The sequence below is a fragment of the Nyctereutes procyonoides genome, unplaced genomic scaffold, assembly GCF_905146905.1.
Source record: "Nyctereutes procyonoides isolate TBG_1078 unplaced genomic scaffold, NYPRO_anot_genome, whole genome shotgun sequence".
Taxonomy (NCBI): Eukaryota; Metazoa; Chordata; class Mammalia; order Carnivora; family Canidae; genus Nyctereutes; species Nyctereutes procyonoides.
The window spans coordinates 42,792,668-42,809,933 of NW_026575052.1; the positions used below are offsets into that span (position 1 = coordinate 42,792,668).

Sequence of the window (17,266 nt, forward strand, 5' to 3'; positions counted from 1 at the left end):
AAAGACAAGATCCTTTCTTTACTCTCAGTGACTTCCTGCCATTATCTATTGGTAAAGACACACACACACACATCATTATTTTTTTAAAAACAAATACCCCCCTCTGCCCACCGCCCCAACCCTCGAATTTTAGATGTTTGGCCTTTCATGCCATCCTTCCCCTTATTTAATTTAATTTATTTTATTATTTTATTTAATTTTTTTATTTATGAGAAACACAGAGAGAGAGGCAGAGACATAGGCAGAGAGAGAGAAGCAGGTTCCCTGCGGGGAGCCTGATGCAGGACTTGATCCCAGGACCCCGGGATCACAATCTGAACCAAAGGCAGATGCTCAACCACTAAGCCATGCAGGTGCCCTTCTACCGCATTTTTAAATGGTAGTTTAGGGAATTAATTATGAACAAAGATAACAACTTTTGGTGCTTCTTGAAACTGTCCTTTTCTTCTTAGTTTTGAGTTAGAATATAGGTCTGGCAGTGGATATAGTAAGATGAAAGAGATTCCTAGGTTTAGATAAGCAGTGCTGTTAAATTTCTTTTTTAAAGATTTTATTTATTTATTCATGAGAGACACAGAAAGAGAGAGGCAGAGACACAGGCAGAGGGAGAAGCAGGCTCCATGCAGGGAACCCGACATGGGACTTGATCCCGGGTCTCCAGGATCACGCCCTGGGCAGTGCTAAATCGCTGAGCCACCGGGGCTGCCCTGTACATTAAATGTTAATAAGCTACTAAATCACATGAACACATCGTCAGCTGATTACTTCTTTTTTTTTTTTCCAGCTGATTACTTCTAATGGTGCTTTGTACCTTCACCTTAGAACTCTTAAATTCCACATTGCCAACTTTGAAATATGAAAAAAAAGTTGCATAGGTACAGTACTTTTTTCAGATTAAAATATAATGGATGGAGTAATATAAAGCTTGAGTTTCCATTCAAAGAAATGGAAAGAGAATTCAGTATTTTCATTTAATTAGAAAACAAATATTTTTATTGAGAGGTAGGATGTCAGTTGAATTTGTGAATAGTAAAACAAACCTGATGTATGGACTGTGTTGTCTCATTATTCAGAGATCACTGAAATCTGTCTTCGTGTGATTCTTAATGGAAATATTCATAAATGTTTTTCTGCTTTAAGTAGGCTTTGTAAAAAGAAAACAGGAAAAGCATCAGCATTCATTTGTTGTGACCATTTCCACAAAGTGCCTAAACTGTTGACTTCATCCCAAGTGTACTCCTACTCACGCTCAAAATTACCTTTTTCTCATTCCTCTCCCCTTGCCATTCAAAGTGTGGTCCTGTGATCTGACCAGTAGGATGGACATCACCTGGGAGCTTGGTAGAGAGGTGTAATCTTGGACCCCACCTCTGGTCTACTCAACAAACTCCATTTTATGGAATAAATGAGTTTATATTGGCCCTGGAAAGCTAGATTATGGGATTGGTTAACCTTTTTCTTTTATGTTTGTATCTTGTTAACCATGATTTTTTCTTACATTGCAGCTGTAGTGTTTTGCTTTTGAAATAATGTTTGGAAGTTTATAAAGGGTAGTTTTCAAGATTTTTTGGTTTACTGAAGGATAGAATTGAGTCCTTTAAAAATGGAGAAAAGTCTTCCTATAGGTATTAGAAAGTAGGATTCAGGCAATACCTAAAACCTTTTTTCCTTGTCATTCCTTGTTTTTTATTTTGTCTTTGTTTTTTTGCCCACTTATATTTGCTTTGAGAATGCTTTTTTTAAAAAAGTATATTTAAGATTTTATTTAAAAAAATTAAAAAAAAAAAGATTTTATTTTTAAGTAATCTCTGTATCCAGCACAGTGCTTGAACTCACAACCCCAAGATCAAGAGTCGCATGCTCTACATGCTGAGCCAGCCAGGTGCCCCTGAGAATACTTTTCAAAGTTAAATAGTCTTTTATTTACAACAGAATATATCTCTTACTTTATCATTGTGGATATCATTTGTTCCACTAATCTGACAGCCTTTGATCATAATGTAAAAAAGGTTTCTGGACATTTTAAACACGTTATTGAAATGCTTGCCAGATGCATTGGGAAGAGGCCTTGGGTACTGCATGTTTAAGTACACACACATTGACACTGCTCAGTTTCTTACAGAAGGGTGAAAAGAGCAGGGTATTGGATTGGACTTCCTAATTCTCCTGGACCATGATAATAAAGTCAGAATTTGTAACCACTATAAAGGGAAAAAGCACATCAGAGGTAAGATGTTAAAATCTGATTAACTTACCTCCTGTGACTTGCTGTGATTATTGGCATAGACTTAGCTAAGTTTAGCATTTAATAAAATGATAACATTCTTATCATGGAAGTAACATATGTCCTTACTTTTATTTTATGAATTTTTTACAACTGTCAAAACACGAAATAATTAAGCTGTGATTTTTGCGGAGCCACGAACTAATATTCTTGGTGCTTTGTATGTGTGTGGGTGGGGGGGCAGCAGCAAAGGTGGATTTGTTTGTGATATTTAAAGTGTGAAAAGCCTAAGAATTTTACATTTTCTAGACTAACCACATAAAAATTCAGTTTTCATCAAGACATTAGATTCTGTTTTTTTTTTTAAAGATTTATTTATTTATTTATTTATTTATTTATTTATTTATTTATTTATTTATTTATTTATTTATTTATTTATTTATTTATTTATTTATGATAGACATAGAGAGAGAGGCAGAGACACAGGCAGAGGGAGAAGCAGGCTCCATGCCGGGAGCCCGACGTGGGACTCGATCCCGGGACTCCAGGATCGCGCCCTGGGCCAAAGGCAGGCGCCAAACCGCTGAGCCACCCAGGGACCCCCCTAGATTCTGTTTTAGCTTAAAAAATTTATTGAGCACCTACTGCATGTTTGATCTAATGGTGCTGGGTGTTAGGGATGCAAGGTGAATTAAAATGGGATCTCGGGGAGGTGGGGAGTTTACCAGCAATTTTTCTTTTGATTTGCTGTGCCTTTCAATTTTTCTAATGAACATATCTAATTAAACAAACAAATGAATAAACCTCAGACATTCCTGTTTATAAGTCTTGTCCTGCTCCTGCCCGTGTTTGGGTGGAATGGAGGAAGTACTACAACAGATGATGTACTGTGGAGGCTGGATGCAGGGATATATGTGTGCACTGAGTGTTGTACATCTCTTTCCTTTTTGGAGAAAGGGAGATGACTTCAGCCTCGCTGTTGAAGAAAGGTTTCCTGGAGGAAACTGGCTGAAGTGACTCTGGCATGGTAATTATCCAAGAAAGTTGGGAGGCTCATTTCAGGCACAGTGATGAAGAAACACAGAGAGCATGAAACATGGTGTGAATTGGGAATTATAAGTAGTTGGGCAGCAGATGATGGTTCCAGAGTAGTTGGTGGGGCTTATGAAGCTCAGCAGTTTGTTTGAGTGAAGGACCTGAAGCAGTAGAGGAATGTGGTCATGACTTTGTTTTTATATTTGTAAAATATAGTCTAATTTCCTCCACTTAATTCTTATTTAAATATACTGAAATGGGTACCTAAATATTTTATGATTTAAGCTTTCTTTCTTTTAAAGCAGAAGGATTTGAGATACTAAAGGAAATGACTCTAGTGCTTTTGTCAGTTGGGTAGAAAGGCTGTCTAGGTGAAGTACCGTGGCACTCTGCTAGTCCTTTGGGAACTGGAGCTCTCGTGATGTCATCTGCTCGAATCTAAAAGGAACCAAGAGAGACCTGCTTGGCCAGCTTCCTGTTGGGCTCTAGTAATTTTATATATGCGTGGGCTTTTGCCTTTTTTATTGCCACTGGTGATGTCCGCTTCACTTTTGTATGGGTATAATCATAAAGATACTTGTACTGAGGTCTTGAGCCTCATCCTCTTGATCCTCTTGACCCCAGTAGTAAAGAGTTAGTGGTGATTTCATGATCTGCATCAGGGTGGGAAGTGGAGTGTACTGGCCAAATTTAATAGGTTTTCTTGGCCTTCATGTTGTCTCCTTGGGAGAGGGCTGAAAGTAGAGGTCTTGCAGTCTTGCCTCTATGCTAGCATAAGAGGCAAGCCCCTTAAAAACACCTGCCCCTTAAAAAACACCTTAGAAAGAGATTTAGAACTTTATCTTCCTTCTGTCTCACTCTGGTATCTTCTACCTTTTAGCAAGGTAGTTTTCCTTATTCCTTATTTTAAAAGGGGGCTGGGGGATGCCTCAGTGGCTCAGCGCTTGAGCATCTGCCTTCAGCTCAGGCTGTGGGTCCCAGGATCGAGTCCCACATTGGGTTCCCTGCATGGAGCCTGCTTCTCCCTCTGCCTGTTGTCTGCCTCTCTCTGTGTATCTCTCATAAAAAAATCTTAAAAATAAAAATAAATAAAAAGGGGACTGGGGGGCAGTAGAAGGTATGGTGTTATTAGATGCTGGCATAGGAATGCCCTGGAGTTATGTTCCTTGTGTAATCTACCATTTGCCCTTTGTTTCCCTTTTAACTCTTAGATAATGCCACATTGGTGATTTGGAGTCCTTCTGCAGCAAGTAATCAATTTTTCCCTCATGCTGTAGGAAACTTGTGACCTCTCTACCCCTGGTTAGTGAACTTAGGTCTGTTTTACCTTCTGCCAGTAACCTTTGTCACTATCTGACCTCTGCTCATCTGTCAGAGACACAGTTTCCCTCCTTAGTGTGTAGCACTGTTTATGCCGCAGTCATCTGGTTTTCAAGGCACACCCAGTTTTACTTTCCTTTATCTGAGTTCTCAACAACTTCTCCTTTTTAGATTCCTGCTTTTCATATGAGTCTCTAGTAAACAGAAGACACATGATCATTCGTTTTTAATCATTAACTGGTTTATGTAATCAAGAGTTTAAATATGCTGTACACAAAGCAATTATCCCCGCCTCCCCCGCCTTTTTCTATTTTCTACCATCCTCCATTGTGTTTTTCTCCTCTAAGTTTCATGATACGGTATCTATAGATATTAGATTGTTTAGTATATGAGTCACTGATATTAGTGGCTGTGAAGTGGTTTTTGATGCTGATGCATTAATATGAATAAAAATAGGATTCTCAGATCTGTTTTATTTCAGTTACCACTTCATATATGAAAGTGACATGTCTTGGTTAAAATTGACGCCACATAAATGCAGTGTAGCTTTAAATGGAAATATAGTAAAAATCATTGTAAAAAATAATTTATGGATTATATGGCAGGGTTTTTGCCGCAAGTGAAATACTGTATCAGTCTCTGGCTGGTTCAAGCAAATGAGATGAATTTATATTATTTTTGCTGTATTTTGCTTAATTTTGATTGGGACCATCTTATATATTTTTGCCATTTATCACCCTCATCTTTATCTCTGTAACCTTTGGGGGGGAGAGGTACCCTGTGGTTCTTGGGTATTTAGATAGACATTTCTAGAAATCAGATCTTTTAAAAAAATCTCCTGCTTCCAAACACATGTATCAAAATCACATGTTTGTTGGCTCTGATACTTGTAATAACCACAGTTAATATACTGAATTTCAGTGGTATGAAATGATGTGTATATATTTTTGTGGAAACATGACTTAGGATATTTAAAAATACACATGAATTTCAAAACATTTCACTGAGAGATGTAAGAACAAACTTCCAGGGCTTGAGTGCCTGAATATAGGCAGTGAACTGTGCATGTGCGCTGAGTAGTGGCAGCAGAGCAACTCTCAAGGCAACTGTTGTTCAGGAAGAGGAGTTTGTGTGTGTGCGTGTGGTTAGTGGAGAAGTTTTTAGGAAATTTGTAGCAGGCATATCAGGTAATTTCAGTATCATTTTTTATATTTTCAGTTTTTCTATGTCTTTTACATTAAATGTGAAGTTGTACGGTTTCTGTGGTTTAAATAAATGACATATTTAAAAATATGTCCTGGATATGATTTTTTGTCAGTTCACATAGTTAAATCTAATTCATTCTAGCTATTCATTTTAGCAATTTCATAACTGCTAGCTGTGTTGCAGCAAACATCTTTGTGCTCGTGTGTGTTTCTCTAGGATGGGGGGTCTTCAAGTGGAATTACTGGGTCAGAAAATATGGTGGGTTTTACATATGGATAGATATTGCCAAATCCTCCTTTGGAAAGTATGCACTCATATCAGGGCATTGTGGAAGTACCCATTTTCCCCAATGACTGCCTACTTGACTCCCCTTGTATCTTAGATGTGACTTTTTTTTTTTTTAAGGATTTTATTTATTTATTCATGAGATACATGAGAAAGAGACAGAGACATAGGCAGCGGGGGGAAGCAGGCTTTCTTGGGGGGGTGCCTGATGTGGAACTCGATCCCTGGACTCCAGGATCATGCCCTGAGCCAAAGGCAGACGCTCAACCACCAAGCCACCTGGATGTCCCCAGATGTGACATTTTGAAAGATATTAGCCTGATAGCTCATTGCCTGAGCATTTTGCACAGCTGTTGGTTGTAAAAGTCCTACAAGTAGGATTAATACTTGGGAAATTGTTCCTATGGGCATTTGTTTGGGACACATTTTAACTTTCTCACAGGGTCATTCTGTGTTTAAAGGTCACCACAGGAAAAAAAAAAAAAGGTCACCACAGAAGGGAATTTTACCATGTCCTTCAAGTTAGTTTGCTGTTGTGTAAACTTTATGATCAGGAAATAACATTTGGAGAAAATGCTTCATGTTACAGTTTGACTTCCTTTTATTTAGCCTTTAGGGTGCCCAAAGGACAGATTAGTATTCTCTTAAAATAATTGTTTACACATTGACATTTGCTTTTCCACAGATTATCTAAATTCTTCGCATATTAACTTCACACATGTTGCCCTGTATGTGCCGTGACTCCTGTTCTTTCTGACGGCTGCTCCCTGTAGCCACTGGGAGATGGTAGGATGCGTGTTGCTGCTGGGTCTGCTGGCCACGCACAAGAATGGGGGATCATGGCCCAGTGGGAAAGAGCTGGGAGGACCTGGATTTGATCCTCAAAGCGATGTGACATTTGAACCAGTGGGTGAACCTGTGGGAAGTTCAGGGTCTTTCTATGTAAAATAGGATTGACAGCCCCCACTATGGGGATTTTTTGAAGAATGGAAGTATTGTGGATTAAATACCTATGCATGGAAAGTGCTCAGTAGTTTGGAAGCGTTAAGTCTTCTGACAACCTTTCTGCCTTAAAACACTTTAGGAATGAATTTCAGGATGATGTTTAGGGAAAAGAAGTTCCCCAGAGCCAACTGTGGCATATCCAGTGAACTAGCAGAAGACTAATAATTAAAAACATTTGTGAGCATTGACCGCAGATGAAAAACTCTTTTTGCCACACTATATGCCTCCTAGTAAAGCAGTTGATTTGAGATAACATTTTATTAGTCCTAATTCTTTTTTTTTTAAGGTTTTATTTATTTGAGAGAGAGCGTCAGCATGAGCCAGGGGCGGGGGGAGAGAGAGGAAGAAGCAGACTCCCTCCAGAGCATAGAGCCCTGGGATCATGACCTGAGGTGAAGGCAGATAGACACTGAGCCACCCAGGCACTCCTAGTCCTAATTCTTATTTTAAAAATGCCTGCCCCTATTTCTGGCAATATGAGGATTAGAAATACTTATTGACAGAGTTACATGTGCTAGGTAATACGTTATACACACACATATGCACATGTTATTACATATTTAAAAATATATGTAAACACATATAAATAAGTCTTTTTAATGAATAGCCAAGCTGATGAAAAAGTAAGGGAATTTTCCTGATGTTGGGTTATTTTTTTTTTATTAAAGATTTTATTTATTCATTCATGAGAGACACACACACAGAAAGAGAGAGGCAGAGACACAGGCAAAGGGAGAAGTAGGTTCCCTGCAGGGAGCCCAGTGTGGGACTCGATCTCGGACCTGGGATCACACCCTGAGCCGAAGGTGGGTGCCCAACCGCTGAGCCACCCAGGGGTCCCCTGATGTTGGGCTTTGTTAATGCTGTAGATCTGATGTGTACCTGAAAGTATGTGCCATTTCTTGGTAGCCTGGAGCCTCAGTTTGGATGGGCTCTGACCATGGGGCCCTAGAGATAAAGACTGAGGCCAGTGCAGGGTAGACAGAGGGGGACTCAGGGATAATTTAAAGATTCTCAGAGGGCAACATCTTCCCAGGCGGGGGGACTGTCAGAAAGAATTCGTAACTACAGGTGCCAGAATCAGTGTGTGTGGTGTGTGACTTTAAAAAGAAAAGAATTTAAAGTGGATTGCTAGTGAACCCAGTGGGAGGGAACACAAATCTTTGGAAGAATTCTTTTTAAACCAAGGCCTCTAAGATTCCCCACAGATAGAATCCTAAAGACATGAGTTCATATTCTCATATGAATGAATATACATAGAAACAAGCTACCCTCAGTGAGGGTCAGGATATACGACAAACTACATAAGCTCTCAAAGGTTGCAGATAGTAGAATTATCATATAGAATATATAATAAATATGTCTACTCTGTGGAAATAAATCAGAGACTGAGAATATAATATAGGATGAATAGAATCAAAATTGACCATAGATTTGAAAAAGAACCAAAGAGATTTATAAATGATACATACATAGTAATTTATATAAAAAATAGACTGATAAAACATTAGCGAAAGTGAGGGCTAAAATGGAAGACAAAGATGAGAGTACAAAGTTAAAATTAGGAATAGGATGAAAATGTCAAACACGTTGAACCTGAATCTCACAAAAAGAGAGTGTGATGGAGGATATTAACAAAGGTATGATGGCTGAGACGTGTCCAAAATTGGTGTAGTATATACATGAGAAGCCAGTGAATATGAAATCAGATAAAGAGACATTCCTACTAGATACATGATTGTGAGACTGGAGAATACTGAAGACCGAGGTGGTGGTGGTGGTGGTGGGGGGGGAGGGTAATTACAGAGAAAGGACAGGTGAATGGCAGACAGACAGCTTCTATCTTAATAGCAAAAGTAGAAGCCAGAGATAGTCTATTGATGCCCTCAAAGTGATGAGAAAAAAGATTAACCTACAATTCTATATTCCAGAAAACCATCCCTCAAGAATGAATGCAAACTAGAAATTTCAAACTAAAATAGTGAAAGGGATAACTGTTTTGTGCCTTTTAACTCTGGGGTGTGGGGATGAGGAAAAGAAGTCAGAGGACAAGCAGTGAGATTTTTAGGAGGTTGTGATTTAACCTTCCCATGAGTCCTAAAATACTTAATAAATGCCATTTAAAAAGTTAAACACTATAAATTACGTGAGTTGCTTGCTTCTGATGACTGATAAAGGTTGGATTTTGGCTGTTGCAGTTGATAAGCCTGAACATTTATGTAGATGTTGGAAAACTGAGAAGGAAGGATGATGGATTGAGGAGTGGGAACACATGGACACTATGAGGGGTGGATTGGCTGTAAACCATAGAAAGCTAGGACATCGGGGTTCAGGCCAAGTTTAATAAGCTCTCCCAGGAGAAAGGGATGTCTTGGCTGACAAATAAAAGGAAAAAAAAATCTTAAATTTGCCATTTGGAGTAGAATGTCATCCACAGAAAGTTACATTGTCAAGACTCACGTACTTGCTCAGTGTAATGGACCATGCCTGAATTAGTAAAATAGCTGCATTCCAGAATATATTCTCTGTAAATTTTCTCTCTGAAAAGACTTTCCTAAGCTTTGATGAAAAGTTGGCACAAATTGTTTATCTACATTCCTTAGAAGGGCTCTCCTGAAGTGAAATAGTAGTCTAGGATTGGGCTGAATCTAAGAATGACCTGGCATTCTGAGGCCAGGGCCAAAGTCTTAAATACTTAAGTAAGGTTACTATGATGAAAACAATCTGCATTTCAACTACTTTTGGGATTTTTAGATTTTTAGTATTACTATTTTTTTTTAATTTTCATTTATTTATGATAGTCACACACAGAGAGAGAGAGGCAGAGACACAGGCAGAGGGAGAAGCAGGCTCCATGCACCGGGGAGCCCGATGTGGGATTCGATCCCGGGTCTCCAGGATCGCGCCCTGGGGCAAAGGCAGGCGCCAAACCACTGCGCCACCCAGGGATCCCCAGTATTACTTTTTTAAAAAAATTAAGTAATCTCTACACCCAACGTAGGGTTTGAATTTACAACACCTAGATCAAGTTACATGCTTCACCTACTGTGCCGGCCAGGAAGTGACGATTTTTGGGATTTTATCAAACTACTCATACAATTCTTTGTTCATTTGTGAGTTTCAGACGTAATAAAGAAATGTATCTCATAGAGATTCCATTAAAGAGATGTGTATGGGGGCACCTGGGTGGCTCAGGTCCGTTAAGCGTCTGCCTTTGGCTCAGGTCATGATCCCAGGGTCCTGGAATTGAGCCCCACATCAGGCTCCCTGCTCAGTGGGGAGTCTGATTCTTCCTCTCCTTTCCTCCCTCCCACTGCTCCAGTGTTCTCACTCTCAAATAAATAAAATCTTTTAAAAAAAAGATGTTTGTGGAATATGAAAATAACTTGAATTTATTTTTGGGTGTTTTATTCTGTTTTAATAGTAAAAATCCACATTGCTGTGATTTGTTTGATCACTTACTGTGGGTAAAGACTTAGAAATTGGGGTCAAATAGTGTTCCCTTTATTTTAATCCTTGTTTGTTGAAGTCAGAGGTTATTGTTTGATTCTCTACCAAATATCTGTTTATGTATTTGGAATAAAAAACTAAAACCATTTTGTTTTCAACTAATGAAATCACCCTGTGACTAAATCAGAACTATTTAAAACTATTACATAGCTTTGGAATTTATAATTTTGTGGCATAGTGTACAATGAATACTCTGAAGATGAAGTCTTAGTGAAACTTTGAACTTGCTTGGCTTTGAGAACATTTCTTTGATCGTGGTCATGTTGGCTTAATGGGCTTTGACAGTCCTTGAAATTGGCTTTTATTTATTTGTAGGCTCTTCAGTATAACTTAAACATAAAATGTATAGAATTCTGCTCTAATTATCTGATTTAAAGTAAGGATTTGTATTGATCTTTTCTCTACAGCCAAACAGTTGGTGAGGCTAAAAGTAATTTATTTTTCTTCATGTTTTACATAGATTAAATCCGACACAGGCTTAAGAAATCTCCACTCCCACCTATCCTCAGTTGCCAAACGTACACAGATGACTTTCTGATCTGTGTTTTAATTTCACTTCTCTAAATTCAGGCAACCAAATTATTTTTGAATCAAGCAGGGTATAATAAGTAATATACTTAGAAGCCTGTCCTGAGTTCTGTTCTTATTCATATGCAGGGAAAGCTTTCAGGAGAAGCATTCTGATTCTTTGATGCATCTTTTTGCAGGGAGTTACTTTACTGTATCAGATGTGCCTGCCTTTTCTGCTCCAGTGGCCAGCACTGTGTAAGCAGAAGTTAGATCATGGATGTTAGAGAGCTTTCTGCCTATTCCAAACAGTGCCATAAAATTAAGTTTTGCAAGCATTCTGTCATTTTGGGTGGGAAGATGAGACTCACATGTTTATAGAATGTAATACTGAAAAGAGAGGACTCATCAGTGCACGGCTTTAAAATAAATGTTAAACAAAAACACTTGAATGTGGCAGGAAATCTAAGGCAAAATGTGTGCCTGCTTAAAATGCTAAGATACCACTTCTGGTTTATTAGAACTTACTTTATTTTTAAAAAAGTAGTTAACTTCTGAGTGTTCCAAAGGAGGTATTACTAGTACTCAGGGGCAGGCCCTGCAGGTAGAAAGAAAACGTAAATCACGGTCATATAAGTTTATGTGTAATGATGTCAGAGCATTTGCGTACTAGTTGTGGCTTGTCAAGCATTACTTCAAATATGTGTGTCTCAGCTTTGTTCCCTGCCGGAAGTCTCTGTAAAAGGACCCTTCCTCCCCCAAGACTCTCTAATGTCTGTCCTGCCCTCGTTCCCCGCTCTGCTAGTTTCTCAGGGTGAGGGGCAGAGGTGGATGCACCGCGGCAGTACGACTGAGCTATCGTCGGCCTCTAGGAAAGAAAATTGACCTTTGTCTTTTTCTCTTCCAGACTGTCTTTTTACTCGGGCCACTCATCGTTCTCCATGTACTGCATGCTGTTCGTTGCGGTAAGTACTCTGCATCTGTCCCCCTCCCGCCCCCCGCGGTGATGGTGACGCGCCCCCTGCGGTGTGACCCCCTCCAGCGTCCCTGCCAGCTGAGGTTCAGGTCACAGAAAGGATACCTGCGCTCCAGCCAGGGCCAGTTCCCACTGTTGACAAGTATTTCTTTCCTTCGTGTGGAGGGAGCAGACGGGCACACCTGTTTAGCAGTTGACGAATAGAGGACCTTCAGGAGAGGGGGGGGGGTATCTTCCCCTGGAAAGTAGGTCTTTTCCTGCCTATGGTCGTAACCTAATCATCAAGTGTGCAAACCTGGTGCTAAGAGTCCATTGGTGTGTGCTCTTAACTTTGGGGGGATGTATTTTCTGGAACATAGCAACAGCTTCTGTGTAATCACTGCAAGTCCCTGATCTCAAGTACCAGGCCAAGGTGGCTGCTGCTGTGTGGTGAGCTCACCCTCACCTTAGATGCGCCAAGGGCCCCTTTTCCTCTGGGGGGCTGCTGGGTTTAGGAGTGAAGTTTTGATTCGTGGATGTGAAGGCAGCTCTTGTTGCTTCTTTTTGAGTAAGTTTTATTTTCCTTCACTCCCTGAAATACTTCATTCACTGCTTTCCATGGGACTAGAAAGGTTTCAGCTTCTGGGAGAGCCAAGGGCTGCTTCAGAAGCTTATCCTCTCCAGTTTGCAGGGCCACTTCTCATTACTAACCCAGAGAGCAGCACTGGCAGGTGACACTTGCGGAATACAAAGTTGACAGTGAAGAGTTAGAACATATTTGCATCCATATTTTGCATCTCTAGACAGGAGTGTTTGTTTATCCAGAGAACCTTAGGGAAGACCAGGCTTCAGGGCATATACAGGAGTCTTTAAAGGTCAGTTCAATTGACTTACTTTTTATAACTCCTTCTATCTCTGCATGTCTTTATAAAATTACAAAATTTGTTGGAAAAGAAGAGAAGGGGAGAAGATCTCTACCCTTAATGATCAGCTATAATTTTTGTCTTAATTTTCCTTATGAGTGGTTTTCTATATAGTTGTGTTTTGTATAAACTTGCTCTTTTCCTCTTTTTTCTCTCTTCCTTGGTTACATTAAGTGCTATCGAGTAGATTGCTGAGAGTTAATTTGGTCTTATTCAGACACATTTTAAAATTAATTTTTACCAGAATCCTGCTTTCATTGGAAAAACCAAATTTGGAAAGTTAAAAGAATGTAAAAATTATAGATGAGTGTGCTTTACAAAATTCAAACCCACAATTTCAAAACCATTAGAGTAGAGCTAATTTTTGGCTTTTTCAGCATTTCTGGAAATGTTGTCTTTTGTCTTAGGTTAGTTTAATTTTGAGAGGAAGCAACAGGGTATCAGTTTAGCAGAATTTAGGGCTTCCTTTTTAAAATACACACCCAAATGTTTCTGAAAAGGTGCCACGGGGAATGTGAGTTATTTGAAGGGAGTATCAAGAAATACTATTCCACTGTACTCTGTTCATTTACCTTATTAGAAAAAGTTAGCATTCTTTCTAAAGGGAGCCACTGTGCATTTTTCTTTTTAAATAGGGCATGGGGACAGGGGGAGATGAATGTTAGAACCATTAGTATCCTGAGAAATCTTCCCAAAGCACAAGTCTGTGACTACACGGACAGCTTTTTGGTGTTTAGACATGTTCTACATGCCCACAGCCAGACTCGCCAGGGCGGCTCCTGTGCTCGGCCAGCCCCTCGCCTGAGTGTCGGTATCTGTAAGTCCTTCAGGACAGGGACTTAAGAAGCTGAGGTTGATGATGATGATTTGCATTTATACCACTTTAATTGTTGGCTCTTTCTGATAACCCTCATGAAGCAGGAGAAGAGGGGTGGCTGCCCTGTTATAGTTGGGGAGCTAGGGGCCTAGGGAGGCCGTTGAGGTCTGCTCTCTGTGGTCTCTTGTTAATCGGTTCCTCGCTTTGCTGACAGGTTGCTTGATCTGAACCCTAGTCCAGTTATTTTGAAGGAGGTCAGGTGATGACAGAACTTTTATCAACTGTTTTTAATTGTGAAGAATATTCTCAGATGCATTATCTTCTATATCCTGCAGTTTACTGAGTATCTTTTCTCCTTTGACCCTTCTCAAAATATCTGTATATTTAGTCACATATAAACTTTTACTGAGGGTTGTTTTGTAAAATAGGAAACTAATGTACAGAAGATGAAGGGCTTCATGGGAAGCCTGCTGCATAGACACCCGGGAGGCTAGGAGGAGGCAGCTAGGGATCTAAGCAGACGGAAAATTACCATGATTGTTGTTGGGTAACTGGGTATGAGCTCTTAGACGTAAAGTTATAATGAAAAGTTCAGATAAATAGGTTTGTTGTAGACCACGGCTTTTCTGGGGAGGAATGTTGGCCAGAGCAACTGTGCGCTGCATTTCAGTGACTCTAAGCAGTGGAAATATTTACTTGATGTGGATGTAGGCCCCAGCTTTTATTTCAGCCCCTGAACACAGATGTCTCCCTGCTTTCCAGCTTTCACATTTATATACAACAGTTAACCACCTCCTCTGCCAATTCCTTAGGCAGTGACTCATCTGGTTTCCCTAGGCATCTTGGCATCGTGGGTCAGTCCCAGATTTGGGTGGAGATGTACAGTTGTTTAAATTCTGAGGACAGTTTTTGATAACCAAAACTTCCGTCAAGAATTCCTGACACGCAGAAATGAACTTCTAATTTAAAAAGTCTCAAAGAAAATATCCTGACCATTGTTCTCGTCTGGCAGGCAGCCCAGCCCTGCACTTGATGGTGCCAGGACAGTCAGCACCCATGACAACCACCTAGGCTGGCAGGAGCAGAGGGCAGGGCATCTTTGCACGTAGCTAGTTCATGTGCTTAGTGAGGCCCGCTGAATGTGGCCAAATGCCAAAGAATCCAAGTTGACTTCACTGTCCAGGAAAGGAGCCATGTTATGAGACTGTCCTCTTTTCAGTATGTATATATATGGAATGTACTGGCGTATACTGAAGGAATAGACTTGAAACCCGTTTCCCAGCACTGTGCTATTGAGCCTGAAGTCTCAGATGGTTTACATGTCTGTTATGAAATTCCTGTATAAATGCCTACACTGGGGGCCCAGGTACCTTAGTGTCTGTGCTTCAGTGGATCCCTGCCCCTGCCACAGGATGTGTTGTATCTGGGTCTTGCCCTCTCCCGTGTTGGATACCACCTGCTTCCCTCGAGGTTTGTACAGTCCCTCACCTGGCACTCACCATGTGGTTGGTACCTAGCACTGGTGCGTTTTCATGAAGATACTTTCCAAAGTGTGAATTAATGCTGGGCACGGGGCAAGTGAGCAGAGCCCAGGACGACATAAATCCTGGCTAACTGTAACGTGGGATTCTACATCTAAATTTAGGAACTCTGAATCCTACAGGTGGTGAAATTGAAGCCTTAGAGAAGACTAAACAGAGGTCAGCCTTAACAGAGGTCAGCCTTAGGGTGTTCTGGCCAGGTCTGTCATCAGATGGGGGGAAACAATATATTGCCTGGCTTGGTCTTAGAAGCTCTGTTTAAAATAAGTAGAGCAAGGAATATTTCTTTGTGTTGAACATGCTGTTGTCGGTCTGGTTCAGGAGTTGGCAGATGATTTCAGTAAAAGGTCACCTCATAGTTAGACTTTGTAGGCCACACGCAGTCTCTGTTGCATATTTTTAAAAACAGCCCTTTAAATTGTGAAGACCTGAACGCCTGAGTGGCTCAGCGACTGAGCGTCTGCCTTTGGCTCAGGGCGTGATCCCAGGTCTGGGGATCGACTGCATCGGGCTCCCTGTGAGGAGCCTGCTTCTCCCTGTCTCTGCCTCTCTCTCTCTATCTCTCATGAATAAACAAAATATTAAAAAACAATGTGAAGCCATTCTTAGCTTGCAGAGTGACCCCCTGACTCTCCTTTAAAACAGGAAAGAAACCCTCTTATTTTAAAAGATTATTAAGAAACTGTGAGACAACAAGCATTTTGCAATTAAGTGTTACAGGATCAAGGAAAGGCAAAATATAAATAAATCAGCTTCAAAAAATATGTTGGTCAGCAATCAGATTTTAAAAGTGAGAAGTTAGATCCTTTAATGGAAGCCATTTTTTTTTTTTTTTTTTTTTTTAGAAATTTTGAGTAATCTACTCTTGGACGATACTAAAATAGAGAAAGAATGCCTATAAGTAGTGCCAGCAGACAGTAAATTTCCTTATTTAAAAAAGATGTACATATAATTATTTTTTTTTTACAAAAAATGAAAAATGTGTATACCATATCATTTTCCAATATGGCCCTGTTCATTGTGATGTCCTCAGTGTTTAATTGGACTAGGCCTTTGTGTGCCTACAAAACTGTAATGAGGCTCTTCACTGAGAGATTCAGTGTTGGATTCTCTATGGATCAGGAGGAAGGCCTCTCTGCACTTGTCCGGGAAGCATTTGCTGCCTGCGCCAGAGTATCTTCCTACAGTCCTCTGCCTTGGAACATCTGATTGAGCAAATTTATTCCTTCTGTCCTTGTTGCCTTAAGGAATAAGAAATTGCCTTTATGAATCTCTAGTACTAGCTCAGCTAAGAAGCTTTTGCAGATTTCTTTTTAAAAAAAATACTGGACATGGTAATTTATTTCCACCCTATTTTGAATGGGTTTTACTTTGGTAAGAGTTGGACACTTTTTTTTTAAGAGAGACTGGACACTTGACCCTCTGTTGAGCAGTGATACTCTCCTGACCAGAAGCCCTCTGTGGAAGAGTCGCTTGGGGCTTACCCTTGCTCAGTTTGCTCGTCTTAGAAGAAAACTACATCTAGAACCTCCCTTTTCACAAGGGCTAGTAGTGATGCCTGGTTTCAGTGAGGATACTCCTGGTGGATATTGGTGGATTACCGCTAAAGCTAATTCTCAGATTATTTTTTGCTTTCTAAATCTGGGTTTTGCACAGTCACTGGTTGTGATTTGACAGCTGATTTGTCCCGACCTTTTGCTCTAGTGCACTGTCTGGTCAGGGAAATAATAGGTCCTCTGCTGGAGAGACCGGAGGAATAGAGATAGGCCTCCCTGTGGTTTCCTGTTGAGGCCTGGAGTTTAATTTCCTCTACAAGTTCTCCAGTGGTATTTGTCTATCTTGCCTTTTTAATAGATGAAAAAAAAGTAGGCAGGGAACAGTATGAAGGCTAGTGAAGTATATGATGGATCTTTGTTTTTCCTGCTAACTTTATGGTTT

General features: G+C 40.2%; 1 protein-coding gene across 2 annotated transcripts in view; it reads left to right on the forward strand.

Moving 5' to 3' along the window:
* Nucleotides 1–17,266, forward strand: part of PLPP1 (phospholipid phosphatase 1) — a 92,357-nt gene that overhangs the window by 68,646 nt on the left and 6,445 nt on the right. For both annotated transcript variants that reach the window (XM_055332131.1, XM_055332132.1), the window contains exon 4: nt 12,000–12,057. In XM_055332131.1, the coding sequence (XP_055188106.1) occupies nt 12,000–12,057 (58 nt within the window). The remainder of the gene's footprint in view (nt 1–11,999; nt 12,058–17,266) is intronic.